Source organism: Rhynchophorus ferrugineus, unplaced genomic scaffold, assembly GCF_030347505.1.
Source record: "Rhynchophorus ferrugineus isolate W39M unplaced genomic scaffold, kcgeb_rfMv2 rfM2, whole genome shotgun sequence".
NCBI lineage: Eukaryota > Metazoa > Arthropoda > Insecta > Coleoptera > Curculionidae > Rhynchophorus > Rhynchophorus ferrugineus.
Window position 1 is genome coordinate 30221750 of NW_027472581.1, and position 15241 is coordinate 30236990.

The following is a 15241-nucleotide window of genomic DNA, read 5'->3' on the forward strand; positions in this document are numbered from 1 at the left end:
GTTTATAGGTTAGAGTTATAACCTCTTATCACTATTACTTTCAAGAATTTTGCATACGTCTGACAACCGGACGACTTTAACAGGCTCATTCGTTTACGTGTTTGAACTAATCAGACAGCATTGGGTCTCTTTTTAACTAAAGAAAAATGAGATGGAAAATATTTGTCAGATTCTAAAACGAATATTGTCTATAGCAGATTATACATTCGGCCATTATGAGTTTGTATACTATTTATTAGCCTTGAAGATATATTTTTAGAATTTCTAATACTTTATTTTAACTTCATCTTCCCAAAATCTACCAATATATGTATAACAGTATACAATCAAGATTTAGGTACCTTAATTAATTATTCCATATAGACACAATCAAAGCATTTCAAAAATCAAATTTATCTGGTTTAATATCTATTTAATCCACTAAGTTTTAATTTTATTTATTTTTTAAATGTTTTAGATAAAATTAGCTTGTTCTCAAAAAGTAAAACCTATAAACATAACGATGCATTGAAAACAACCATGTCCTCGTGAGTGGGATTCGAACCAATAACTTGTATTATCAAAAAAGGAGATTTTTACCATTATGTTTATTACGCCATTCAGCTGTGATTACATAGTGAAGCCGTGAAAAAACTTATCGACCCATGTATTTAATGAATGATTTATGATTTTTATATTCATAATTAGCTTCGAACATTTTTGCTTTTCCCAATTGAATTTATTCCAAAAAAAAAGTAGTATATACTTGCATCGATATCCAATATATGTATATGTCCTTCAAAATATTCAAAATGTATTCATATATTATAAATTTGCAAGCCGTTCTTTCAAAAATGTGTACTTCACAAAATTGTGCATTTTATTTCTAATGTATATTGCGTAATTAGCTAACTGCTGATAGCAACTTTGATGCTATTAACGTTATATAGGACGTCAATAGCAAAGAAAAGCAATCTTTAGCATGCGCGATACCTTTATAAAAACGTTAATTTAAATAACATAGCATGAACCAGATTAATTTTATTTTAAATTGCTACTAATGTTAACTTTGCTGATTCTAAATGAGTCGACTTTTGAGTAGAACGCTATGGAACAGTAATTTGGTGTATTTTTAATATATTTATGGTTTTTTCGTTAGTATTTTTATGATTATTTAACTATTTTGACTTGGTAAGTAGTACCACACACAACATCCAACACGATATTACACACATTACAACGTTATATATAGGTTTATACAGTTTGGGATGTTGCTCTTGTTTAAAATCAACATCGATGTATCAGTTATGCGTGACAATCAAGTGGAACATCCTGCTAATTCACAGCTTTTGGACCCATAATACCTGCCACAACACGACCGCTTTCACTATTTTTTCGAAACATGACAATAGATAACATCGATACATTTATCGAATGGAGTACTGATAGTGTTCGTGTTTTAGGCCGACTAGCAGGAGTAGCAGTGGCACCAACCAAAACAATAACGGGGTGGCGCTGCCCGTCGGTCTAGCTGATGACCAAGCCAAAGACTTCGACTTCGAGAAGACTGAAATGAAATATGACAGCACGGGGATGTTTCACTGGAGCCCCGCAAAAAATCTGGAAGAATGTATTTTAGTGAGTACTTTATGTTGTATTAACAAAGTATCGGAGATAATAATATGAACACCTAACATATACACAATATTCATTTATGAATAAGGTGGTGAACCACCATTTGCTGTTAAAACAACTGTAATTCTTCGCGGTATAGATTCGCACTGTGTTTCCACATGAATGTACGTAGTTTCCAACAAAATGTTGGATTCACGTCTGTATTTGTGATAGGAATCTAATCCTCATTCGCTACTGTAACATTCCTAATAACAACTCAATTATGTTAATGTTTAGCGACAGTGCTGACCAAGGAAAATATTTGATGATATTCTGATGCTTACTCACATGAATATTTTTAGTAATATGTTGTATGTTTGGATGCATTATCATCTTGGAATATGACAATATTTGACAGTAATACATTCGCAGTGATACCACTATATTTCCGCCCAAATCAACGAAACCTCACCCACGCTTGTCTATAGGAAGCAAGTAGTCCGGATTGTAAACTTCTTTTGGATAAAGCTCCATACATAAAGCTGACTGTTTTTAGGAAACAATATAAACAATTATTCATCAGACCATACTACATTCTCCCAATCATATAGTATCCAGGTTTTATGATTGCTGCAGTACTTTCGCAGCTTAACGTTGGCATCTGTTATAAACAGTTTCAAAATCGCAGCGCTTCAATAAAATCACTTTGTTGAGCTTCGGCGTACTGTCTTTGTCGAGAAAGTATTACTCAAATAAGAGTTATTATTCAACCATTTTTAATGTTTATCTATCTTTGTCAGTTAACTTTGGGTTTGCCAATTATCCCTCTTCGCCAATAAACATCTGTAGTAACGGTTTAACTCGGCTTTAGCAGCTCGTAATGTACTGCATTTTGCTGATCCTACCATAAGCACAACAAGACTTTATGGTCATACGTATTCCGCTTCGGTGTTGATGTGGATGACTCTCCTGGGCTGGCCTATTACATTTTACACTTAAGACTATCGGAACAGATACACTTATCTCTCTTATCTGGCATGCAATGAAACCGTCATGTTGATACAGTCGGAAATGGCATTTCCCATCAGCCAATTCGTGTGATAGCTATCTTCACTGCTTTTTGGTCTTTCCCATCGCATGTAAACATCTGGAAACATTTCATTTGTAGACTAGGATAACCGTTAAGTATCGATATTTATCAAATGGGATGTGGCTTATATTATGCGACCACTCCAAGCCATGACGAGAGATATCTGACGAATATTATGTCATTATTTCAAATGTTATGCCTCTGGTGAGTTGTGAGATTGACCGATAGAACTAATTAAGGATCATTTCCAGCCTTATTAGTGATTTGAAGATAACTGTTACACTTGAAATAGAAAACGTTTTGAGTAGCTTGAACATAATGTGTTGTTCCTAGACTCTCGTTTTCAAAACTGGCATTTTAAGAAAATTGACACATTTGCATGAGATACATGCGTATATATAGCTTCATTTACTTTATTATATATGATTTTTTTTTAATTAAATTTGTTTACTTATATTTAATATCGATTTAATGTTACAATTATATGTAAGGAGATAAATAGGTTTAGGAGTAAAAGTGAAAATGTTTTGTTACAAATATAGTAGCTAACATTCATATTATAAATAAAACTAACGCTATTTGTATTTTAAAACTTTTAAAAATTTAACCTTACATTCTGCCTTATTTTTATTTTTCCATATTTTAAAACCAATGTATGTTAAAACACCAAGAATAACGCAACAATTTCATTACTATTTATTTTATTTTTAAATATTTTCTCCTTTTTACCAACTAGAGTTTATCTGTACTGGACATACTATACGGGCTCCGAACCACGGTGATTGGGATCATTTTCCTTGTAGGATTTTATACTCTTCCCTAGGACAATCACAAATAGTAAACAATCACAAACATAAATTTATGTCCGTGTCCCAGCAGGATTCGAACCGAGTCGGAAATGTTATTATTATTCCTATAGATTCATTTAATGTAGCACAAAATAACAAAATCTACATATCCTAGATATTTTTTGTTGCTTTCACTCGATCGCCTCGAAAAGAACCTACAGTCATTAGAAAAAGAAGGCAATAGTGTTTATTCTATGTAATACAGTGGGCCTCATAATTGTAGGCATGTGTAGGGACTAAAATCATTTTTCTAAATAGCGTATCGATTTTTCAAAGTCAGCGACTACTATCACTCAAAGCAGATATCGGCTTCATGAAAATAGGCTATCAAAGTTATAATGTTTAAATTCAGTGGCGGCTATAAATTGCCGGACTTTTTATACCCGGAAGTTTTTTAAATAATTTATGATACCATAATTTTTTATCAATATCAACTTAATCCGATATATATCGTTACCGATGATATACACCTTGCATCCTTAGTCCACTTACGTATAAACTGTTGCACGTATTTCAGAGTGCGGCTTTCCAAAACTATTTTAAGAACTTATTTTCACTAATTTTAAAATTTTCCATTTTTCCAACAATTTCAACAATTTTGGATGACAATAACAGGTCAACTGAAAAGTCCCCGGCCTACCATAGTAAAAAACATTTTTTGGCAAAAAAAATTTTTTTATGCAATATAATTCCCTTCAAGGTTGATACACTAATTATAGCGACCCTCCAACTTTTCGATACTATTTTTGTAGTACGATTTGTCCTTTGCTTCAAAATAGGCCTCAGTTTCGGTGATCACCTCTTCATTCGACGAAAATTTCTTCCCAGTAAGCATTCTTTTGAGATCTGAGAACAGGAAATAGTCACCAGGGGCAAGATCTGGATAATACGGTGGATGAGAAAGCAATTCGAAGCCCAATTCATGGATTTTTGCCATCGTTTTTATTGAGTTGTGCCACGGTGCATTGTCTTGGTGAAGCAGCACTTTATTTTTCTTCAAATGCGGCCGTTTGAAAATGAAAATTACGCTTTGGAGCGGGTTCATCGTATGCAGTCCACTCGGATGACTGTCGATTGGACTTCGGAGTGAGATGATGGAGCCATGTTTCATCCATTGTCACATATCGACGAAAAAACTCGGGTTAATTACGCTTGATCATCTTCAAACACTGCTCCGAATCATCAACTCGTCGTTGTTTTTGGTCAAAAATGAGCTCGCGCGCTACCCACTTTGCACACTTGCTATACCCAAATATTCGTGAATGATATGTACACGTTCAGTTGATATCTTTAGAGTGTCTGCTATTTCATTCAATTTCAATTTACGGTCATTCAAAATCATTTTGGATTTTTTAAATGTTTTCGTCGGTAACAACCTCTTTTGGGCGTCCACTACGTTCACCGCCTTCGGTGCTCATTTCACCACGTCTAAACTTAACATACCAATCCTTGCATCCACTCAAAATGCTATAATTTACAAACTAATGATCCGACAGCTGTCAAATTTATACACGCATCTTTTGAGAGTTAGGGTTAACTGAAAAACATATGGATTTAATTCTAGTAGCGCCATCTATGTGTCAGGCCGGGGACTTTTCAATTGATCTGTTATTTCTATTACCCGGTTCAAATTCATCATACTAATCAATAATAGTTGATTTTCTTGGTCTAGAGTATCCATAACGTTTGTTATACCATTCTTGATTCCATCAGCACACGAAAAAACGTAATTAAAAAATATTAACGTTACAAACTAAACTAGTAGAATGACACTCTGATTCATTTTTTTAGGATCGAAATCAGGCGGCAATGACAGTCCTTAACGGTCACGTGGTGGTCTGTTTATTTGCCGATCCGGACTCCCCGCTGATCGGTTTAAGGAACCTAGTGATGCCACTGAGAGCCAGCAACTTTCACTATCACGAGCTCAAACATGTCGTCATCGTTGGATCGGTGGATTATATACGCAGGGAATGGAAGATGCTGCAAAACCTTCCAAAAATATCCGTCTTAAACGTGAGTTAGCAGTTATCAATTAATACTAAAAAGAAGTAACTGTCAATTCAATGAGTTTTAAACAGGGTTCACCATTAAGTAGAGCGGACTTAAGAGCTGTCAACGTTAACTTGTGCGATATGTGCTGCATCCTATCGGCCAAGGTGCCAAGCAACGACGATCCCACCCTAGCGGACAAAGAAGCCATCCTGGCGTCGCTCAACATCAAAGCTATGACGTTCGACGACACCATCGGCGTTCTGAGTCAAACCACCGAGGACAACGAAAACGGGACGCCGGTTGGTAGTCCCATCATCCTCCAAAGACGTGGATCAGTATACGGAGCCAATGTACCAATGATCACAGGTATGTTAACACTAGCCCACTAAAATAAATTTAAAGAGCACTAAAATGTGTTTGTTACCAAGTATATTTTTTAATTTATAATTTTAAAAATTACTAGCATAATATATTCTTATAAGAACTGTGGCTCTTCTTTCCAAATCCTCTTATAATGACCAGCTTTTGTTTTTTCATACTACTTGGCTGTTGTGTCTGAAATAATTTTAACAAATATTTCACCTTCAAAATAGTAATCAACTAGAATATAACCATCCACCATACAATAAATACAAATTCATACCTATTTATATAATTTTGTCTCTATCTTTGAGGAACTAATTGCCTGATGACTCCATTTATACATTTTGTGCCACCAAATCATATAGCTCATAATGATATTTCTAAATATGTACACCCAGCCTTTTCCCTTGTGACTGAATATATCTTATGATGAGTTTGAATCATTTTGTAGTCATTAGAGAACTGTAAATGTTTGAAATTTCTTCAGGAATCTATAGGCAGAACTTAAGTTGTATAAACATAACAGTTTTAGGACATATTCTTACCATAATCTTCAGAAGAGTTGGATTTTGGGAAAAAACTTGTTTTGATAAGTTTCTAATCGTTGTTTAATATTTGTGACTACACTGATTCAAAATTCCTAGTTCGATAGGTAGTCAGAGCCAGCAACACAGTATGTCTCCAATCAGTTACTTCAAACAGGAACGAAATAATAGTCAAAGTTGATGAAATTTTGATGGCGTAATATACAATCACTATTGTTTTGTACGGACTTTTGATTGACAGGCAGTCATTGTCCGCCATCTAAACCAATTTGATTAATGGTCACTCTGTTACTAGTTTCGATATAAAATGAATGAATAGACTTACATAACGTGTAGCTTACGATGTTTCTAATGGCAACTGATAAACAGCATATTCGACAACCTGTACGCATGTGTCCTGTATCTTATGAAACATTTAATTATCCCCCAGTAGATGATTGGTTCGTACTGCACAAACGCATTATGATAATATAATCTGGTTTTTATTATTATTTGCTAGTTATATGTTTATGTTTTCATTTACTTGTTAATTTTTTATATATGGTTGTGAAAATTTAATTGAATTCAGAGAAAAATAACAAAATACCAGTTTTTTATTGGTAAACGATGAAATGAATAAATTATAGAGAAGCTGAGATGACAAATATTGAGTTTATCAATATATATTAACCCTAAAACAAAATCCATTCAAAAACATAAATAAAATTAAACTATGAATAAAAATTTTATTTTCTAGATGTAAAAATATTAACAAAATTACCAGGATATGGTAATTTTAAAAGCTCACAGATAATGTAAAATGTAACTAGTCATCCAAAACCATATGTATATGATTCCTAGTGGTTGTTTAAAAATATGATGTGTAAGCATGTACATTTGATATGAGTAAGTGTAAGGAATGTATAAGGATATGTGTACAGATAATAATTTACATGCTTAAGGAATGAGTAGTACATAGATGCTACTGGATGAAAAATAAAGCTACAAGAGAAAAATCATCCATACATATAAGGAACATTTAGAACAATTTAGTGGTCTGAAAAAAACCTAAATGCACAGGAAATACAATCAACACTATCTGAATAAACATAATTGAATATATATATCGATGTTGTTACTTTGATATCGACATATACCACATTTAACAACAACTTCGTTTTGTTTCATTCATTTTGCATTGATGTTTTCAATACTACCATTCTATTAATGTAATTTGTTTAGTGAAGAAGAAAGTAAAATAATAAATATCTATCGATACAAGTTTCCTTTTATTTTGAATTAAGGTTTTCATTTATTAATTCCACCAATGATCCTAGAATATTGATAATTGTATTCACATTGTCATGAGTTATTTTTCAAAATAAAAACAATATCGTGAAATTTAATTCTCGACGAAGTACGAGCATGTAAACAATGAAAATGTAATACATAACCAAACTAAATTGAAAAATTTTTAATTTTAATTAAAAGCGCATACGAACGCATGCGCTAGCCGATATCATTTACATCTTGTTCACTTCCGGGTAGTCTTGAACATAATCTTGAAACAAAACGCAACAAAACCCTGTAGAATAAAATTCATTCAAACATTTGTTTCCAAGCGTGTTCGCCCAGTGGAAAAAAATAAAAATTGGAAGAACAAACGTGCCATTGACTAATTACCTTATTTTGTAAAAATTAAGTGTTAAACGACATATTCATATATAAAATGATTTTGTTTTTGTAAGTTATACTGGAGATTTTTCAATTGACGGTCTGGTGAGATATTCTAGTTTCATTCTAAAAATCAATTAAACTGTTTTGCCATAACGTATAGAAAATATTTAAATATTTATTAAAGCTTCAACTATATATAATATTTGTAATTTATGATTGTTTGCTTCAGAGCTAGTTAATGACAGCAATGTACAGTTCCTGGACCAAGACGATGACGACGATCCAGACACGGAATTGTATTTGACGCAGCCGTTCGCCTGCGGTACTGCGTTTGCCGTCAGTGTGTTGGACTCTTTGATGTCAACGGTGAGAATATCCTTTAGAATGTAAACAAACTCCATCAAAACACCTTATATTATTTTCAGACTTATTTTAATCAAAACGCTCTAACCTTAATCAGATCACTGATCACAGGCGGCGCCACACCCGAGTTGGAATTGATTCTCGCAGAGGGCGCTGGTTTAAGAGGTGGATACAGGTATGATATCAGATTTGTGTTATCGACAATCATTACGTCAATGTTTTTCAGTACCCCGGAGAGTCTTTCGAACAGAGACAGGTGTCGGGTCGGTCAGATATCATTATATGACGGCCCTCTGGCGCAATTCGGGGAAACTGGGAAATATGGAGACCTATTCGTGGCGGCACTGAAACAATTCGGCATGCTGTGCATCGGTTTATACCGTTTTAGGGATACTAGCTCGTCCTGTGACGCCAGCAGTAAACGTTACGTCATCACCAATCCACCAGACGATTTTCAATTGTTACCCACCGACCAAGTAAGTTTTACCGTTACTCTCACTTTACTTGTTTTATGGGAAGTATGATGTTACCACTGAAAAAAATCAAAATACCATCTATTTTAATTCATCTCCTGTTTTAACATTAGGTGTCAATTTTTCACTTAAAAAAAGCGTTTAATGGGAAAATTTGATAAACATCTGCCATAATTTCCTATAACTGTTTGCCGTCTTTGGCGAATATCGTGTCAATTCACTTTCGTACTTCTTGAGCATTTCGAAACCGCATGCTAGTCATGCCTCGCTGCATCTATCTAAACAAGCTGTAATCATAAGGCGCTATGTGGGTAGTTGCGGTAGTTCAATTTATTTAATTAGCAGATCAATGTACACTATACCTTGTTGATTCCACTATATTCATAGCAAGACTTTAATGCCATAGATATCCCGCTACGATATCGATGTGGATGATTCTCCTGGATTGACCCATGGCTTCTTGCGCTTGAAATTGTCGTAATAGATGTGTTTATCATTGCCAGTCACAATGCTCCTCAATAATTTTCCCTCCCTTTCAATCTGTTTTAACGCTTATAGCCATCTGAAAATAGTTATTTCATCAACTGCTAAGCTGTCCAAAAGTTCGTTGAAAGTTTGAACTAGGTTTTTAATTAATAAGTGTTTCAATTCATTGTCTTTTTGGCTTGAACTTGATTTGAACATGGGCTAGATTATATTAGATTGCCTACTATTACTCTTGTTACTGTTACATACTGTCACTACGTAGCCAAGAATTACAGTTCATCTAAGGACATAACCTATGAATAACTGTGGAACTATTCTGAGAAACATTTTTCTGAAGCAACTGTCATGCTTAAAAATAGAAAAATATAATTGTATGAAATTCTAATAGATTTAAAAAAAAAAGTACGTTGATCATGTGTAAACAGGAATGGGAAATAGTCTTAGTTACGTAAAAAAAACAAGGTTTTGGAGGCTTAGGTAAACTGATTGATAAATAATTATTGACGAGCTTGTCATTAGAAGATACTATGAATATGGTGTAACATTTCGACAGATAAAAGTTGCATGATAAATATCCAACTGGAGACTCTTGGTGATCCTGTTAGCATGAGAAAATTTCAAGTTGTCAGTTTAACTACACCAAGCATCTAATTTCTGAATCACTAGAAAAACGAGAAAAAATCAGTATTGAGTCGAATTATCGAACATATTATTATGATTTCGTGAAATTATATCCTTTTCAAATCAGAATTTCAATTTAGAAATCAATGTTTTCATTGCTATAAATGATGTGTAATAAATGATATTGTTTACTGTATATCCGATTATAAAGTGGTTTAATTTTCGCAGGTGTTCGTATTGATGCAGTTCGATCCGGGCTTGGAATACAAACAGGTCCGCGGTGGAAGGCAAGGAACCGGTCAAGGCGGCGGTACTGGTGGCGGAGGTACGAACAAGGACGAGAACTCTTGATTGTTGCTGTGTAGCGCCCTCACAGATGGACCGTACTCGTACATATAAGTCGTAATCGACAGAGGGTCCAAAATCGATATTACCCACCATTCCATTACTATGTTTAGTTCCATGTATATACATTTTTCATTTGTCTTATTGATCCAATTTAAGAGTTAATTTGTTTTCAGTTTCAATATATGAGTTAAGTAAACGAAGAGAGGTCGTTGATTTAGCAACTCCGGAGTTTTATTTTAACTGAAGCACGTTGACAATATTTATGTACATCTTACTAACACAAGGAATCGAAAAACTCAGAATATGTAATTCAAAACACACCGGTAATATTTAATACCACTGACAGACACTAACAATTTTTATTTCTCTACTATTTATTTTTGTGGGTAATACACTAACACAAAGTGGGAAAGGCGCTACACTAACAGCCGTTTAGATAAACTTAATAATTTAAATAGACTTATCTTGGTAGGCCCCGGACAGACAAGCTCCCGCATTTGTCATTAAACTTGCACAAAAAAACATTGACAATTAGTGTAAAAATCAGTTCGTCTGGCCACGGCATACTAAGATCCGCCAATCCAAATTATAAACATACAAATGTTCCCCTCAAATATACTCAACACTTTTTACACTATACTTCACCGACGGACCGAATTAAAGGCTTGATGATTATAATTTGGTAAACTAAAGCATATGGTAAAATAATAAATATATATTTAAAAATTAACAAAACGCCTTTATAGTATTAAAGCTAATGAAAAAAATCTGAATTACTAACGTATTAATGTTCTAACTTGTTAAGTTGCAAGTGACAATTAATGAGAATTTATTAAATTAAAAATTAAAAAAACCAGAAAAATCTATACAATCTCTAAGTGTTAAGACGCTATATTGTGCCACTTGTATATTTTATATATAAATATGTGTAGCTTTAACGGGAATATATTTAAAATAAAAGTTCGATTATTATAATGGCGCGACTGATATATTGAATATAAGTAGAAACATACGTCTTCTTACAACCTATGACATGTGGACACTTGGCTCTTTATTTGTATTAACTTTAAAATAATTGACTTCAGACACATTGACACTAAAAAACAGAAACATATCTTTAACAATTCAGGAATAAAAATCACATAAATTATCAAATCAAAATTATAATTATAGAGTATTTTATTTCGTTTCAGTCTTAAATGCCAGTTAATAAAAACCACGGAATCATTTTTATACAGAACTATTTATAATTTACTTCGCGGGTGAATATTTAGACGAATTCAAAATAAAAATAGCTCTGTTTTTCATATTTCTCATTCCACATGCCACTAGTTGTATTTCTACGTCATTCACGCAGTAGTTTTAAAATTGTCGTGTTTTATAATCTCTTGATCACTTCCTATACCGTTTATTTTAATTTCTAAACGAATCAAAGAATTAAAAGAAAAATTCAGAGATTTTAAATTGGACTGTGCAATCAAGGTGATTTATTCCATATATAAACTATAGTGATATCGTGTTGTTTTATCCTTTCCAAAATAGTCTATTTAAATTTTATTTAAGAACCTATTTTTTAAGATACTATAGTTTTATTTATTAAGACATGGATTATATTGAGGAATTGTAAGATATGTATAGCTAAATACTAAAAACTATTAAAAACATAAAAAAATCGTTAAAAATTTACATTGTGATATTGTAAATAGAACTAAATATTATTGAAAGATGTTTGTTAGGTTTTTATTTGTATATAGCATAATATAGATAAATTATTTATTAGCAATATTGACTGTGAACAAAAAGAAAATCGTTATATGTACACTAAATTCATTTTTATATATTGTACTTACGGATGTTCGAAGTTTCGTCACTTAATAGCAATAGGATCTGTTTTCCTTCGTAACTTTTTTTTGCATATTTTCGGCTTAATTACACCGAAGTTCACCAAAAACATTTTTGTAGTGTTACTGTTAATGGAATTTTATAAAGTTACAATTATTTCGACAAACCTTGTTTTATTTATGCTTTATAATGCTACGCCTTTATTAATTAATCATTTATTTGGCCGATTAATATCAAAATATTTAAGAGTATTACAATATAGACAACCAGATATTCATAGTACATTTAACATAGTCCCTTGACAAAATACTGTCATGTTATAGTCGTTAAATGATAGAGCAAATTAATATTTTATTTTGATAATCACTGAGTTATTTGCCAAATCAAATACGTGTGCAGCATAGAGAAAACATACATTTAGTGATATCGCCTCGTACTTAATTGTGCTATTTTTTTAACTAAAAGGATAATATTTATTAAGGTAAAATAATACAGAATTTTCAAGAATTAAATTTCGTTTGGGGAATTTAGGACTGATATTTAAAAAAAACATTCTAAGAAATTCAGGTAATGTATTTCTAGGTTATTGCCATTCGTTTTTGCTTAGTATACTAATTAATACAGCTTAACATTGAAAACAATTGTGTAACAAATGTACATTCTAAGCGTAAGTTTATTTCAAAGGAAATTAATACGAATAAAATGGTTGTTATAACCTATAAGTAGTGTTAGTTAGGAAAAAATATTTAATATCACAAAGTCAACAGTAGGCAAAAACTAATATGTATATATATATACAAAATACAATCATTTCAAAATCAAGACTGTTAATACTTTTTAAATTATATAAATAAGCACCAATAGAATAAATTAACGTTAATTACATAACATTCAGTCGAAAAATATATTTTTTAATACAAAATGGCTTTTGTAAACATGATATAATTAGACATCTTGTGATTCGATTGTTGTGTATTGCACCTTCCTGGAAATAGCATCAAACACAGGGGACAGCTTTGTTCGAACACTATCTTTTTTCAGGTATATATAAGCAGAAAGGAGAGTCAGTAAAATACAGACCAAAATGACTAGGAGAACTGTCAAAGCTTTTGAAATTTTTGCATGACTTGATTCACTCAAACTTTTAATATTCACTATGTATTTTTTTCCATATTTCACAGTTTGGCATTGTAATTGATCAGAGTTACGAACTTTCACATGAGTATCCTGTATCCAAGAATATAAATATTTACTGGCAGCCTCACAGTCTAGTGGGTTATTTCTAAACTCTAAAACTAATGGGTCCTTCCTGTCTGGATCATTAGCCATAACATCAAAGTTCTCCAAGTCAGAAGAAGTAAATCTGGTAATATTGTTATCTTCCAAGTCCAAATATCTGAGTTTTTTCAAGCAAAAAACATCAAAATTCAAACTAGGAATATTGTTATCACCAAGATATAAGTCATGTAAATTTGGCAAATCACAAAACACTTTTTTGTCTCTCCATGTTTTGATTTCATTTTGTTCCAAATGTAATTTATACAGTTTTGTCAGATTACTACTTACAAAAATGTCATGCAAGTCATCTGCTAGTTCCTCATCAGTATTGTCAGCAAAAGCATTGGTTAAATGCAGTTCTTCCAAATTTACGAAGTTAGAAAACACTCTAGGGTGATGGAAATTCCTATCGTACTCATCATTGATTGATATATCATTGTGATTTAAGATGAGCCTTCGAACATTTGTTACATGATGGAATGATTTGCCTTTAATTTCTTTTATACCATTATTACTCATATCAATAACTTGTAGATCATTTAAAGTAATTGTGTCCCCAAATATATTAGTTGGTAAAATATTCAAATGGTTTCCTGTGAATACTAACATGTTAGTCTCCTGAGGTAGTACTGCTAAAGCATCGGTGTTTGTAAATCCCACATTGGTACAGTTCACCACAAACATTTCGGTGCGATCTATATAATGCTCCCCACAAATGCATTTCTCCAACAACTTGTCCCTGCACTGGTTGATATTTGCTTGTACTATCACAAACAATGAACACAAAACGGCAATACACTTTAAAACACTCGTCATTCTGAAAACTAAGAAGCCAAGTGAGATCACAAGAGTTTTGAAAAAATCGCGAACACAAAAAAGATATTACCACCAACTTCGGGGATTTCCTATTTTGGAAATTCCAACACTTTATGCTTACGCTTTTTTACAGTCCACTTCCAAGTATCCTCGAAACAACCGAATCTCGGAATCGACTCACCTGTCTACCCAGGTGATCGTTTAAGAAGAAACACCTTGGTTAAAAAGAACTTAAAACTCAATTAAACCGTCGGAAACTTGTTTGTTTTCCCTGCTACGGCGCATCGAAAACCTTGGTCGCTTATGCAGGTAAAAAATATGTTGTAAAATCAACAGGTGTGTCAAGGATGAGGTGTTGTGGTTGCAGAACGGACGACCAATGGTATTTTTTGGGTTGCAGACATATGGAGGGACCTAAAGAAATAAATAGCTTTTCGAAATTAAGTTTAAAGAACTAGAAAATTATGAGTGGTATTTGATACTCGAATTTAAGGATCATATTAGTAGTAATAATTGTATTACTAATATACCAAGTAACTCAAAATTAATTCCGTAAAACTAATATAATAACTTTTGGCAAAAACATTAAAATTACATAATTAAGAATGATAGTAATTAACTCTAAGCGGATATTTTCTATTTCGTCTAATAATGAGATTAAGTGAAATTTTGTAGTCAATACGGTATTAACCACTTAATGTGGTTTTATCAACTTAATTCCATGTTCATAGATTATTATATTTTACAAATATATTTTAAATAAATCTACACGTTTATAATAAGCTAATTATACACAAAATTAAAATGAATAAAATTCCATTGCAACATAAACTGGGTGTAACATTAAAATGACAATATAAAATTGTCAAAGTAATATAGAAAAAATATTATGGGAACAAAAGTTAGGTTAAAAAAAAACAAAAA

The 15241-nt window shown here is 32.4% G+C and overlaps 2 protein-coding genes across 20 annotated transcripts in view; one reads left to right on the top strand and one right to left on the bottom strand.

Moving 5' to 3' along the window:
* The window catches only part of slo (calcium-activated potassium channel slo), a 148535-nt gene extending 136146 nt beyond the window's left edge, over positions 1-12389 (top strand). For 12 of the 19 annotated variants that reach the window (XM_076394897.1, XM_076394886.1, XM_076394888.1 and 9 more), the window contains 7 exons: positions 1443-1617; positions 5323-5547; positions 5613-5892; positions 8320-8456; positions 8516-8628; positions 8680-8929; positions 10262-12389. In XM_076394897.1, coding sequence (XP_076251012.1) covers positions 1443-1617; positions 5323-5547; positions 5613-5892; positions 8320-8456; positions 8516-8628; positions 8680-8929; positions 10262-10384 — 1303 coding nt within the window. In that variant the 3' untranslated portion in view covers positions 10385-12389. The remainder of the gene's footprint in view (positions 1-1442; positions 1618-5322; positions 5548-5612; positions 5893-8319; positions 8457-8515; positions 8629-8679; positions 8930-10261) is intronic. The other 7 variants (XR_013004265.1, XR_013004266.1, XR_013004267.1 and 4 more) reach the window with 1 other exon arrangement.
* A 386-nt stretch (positions 12390-12775) lies between these two features.
* Positions 12776-15239, bottom strand: LOC143190544 (trophoblast glycoprotein). Its single transcript, XM_076394903.1, has one exon. It carries the CDS (start codon positions 14315-14317, stop codon positions 13169-13171), a length of 1149 nt encoding a protein of 382 aa, XP_076251018.1. The 5' UTR covers positions 14318-15239; the 3' UTR covers positions 12776-13168.
* Between the last annotated feature and the right edge of the window lie 2 nt (positions 15240-15241).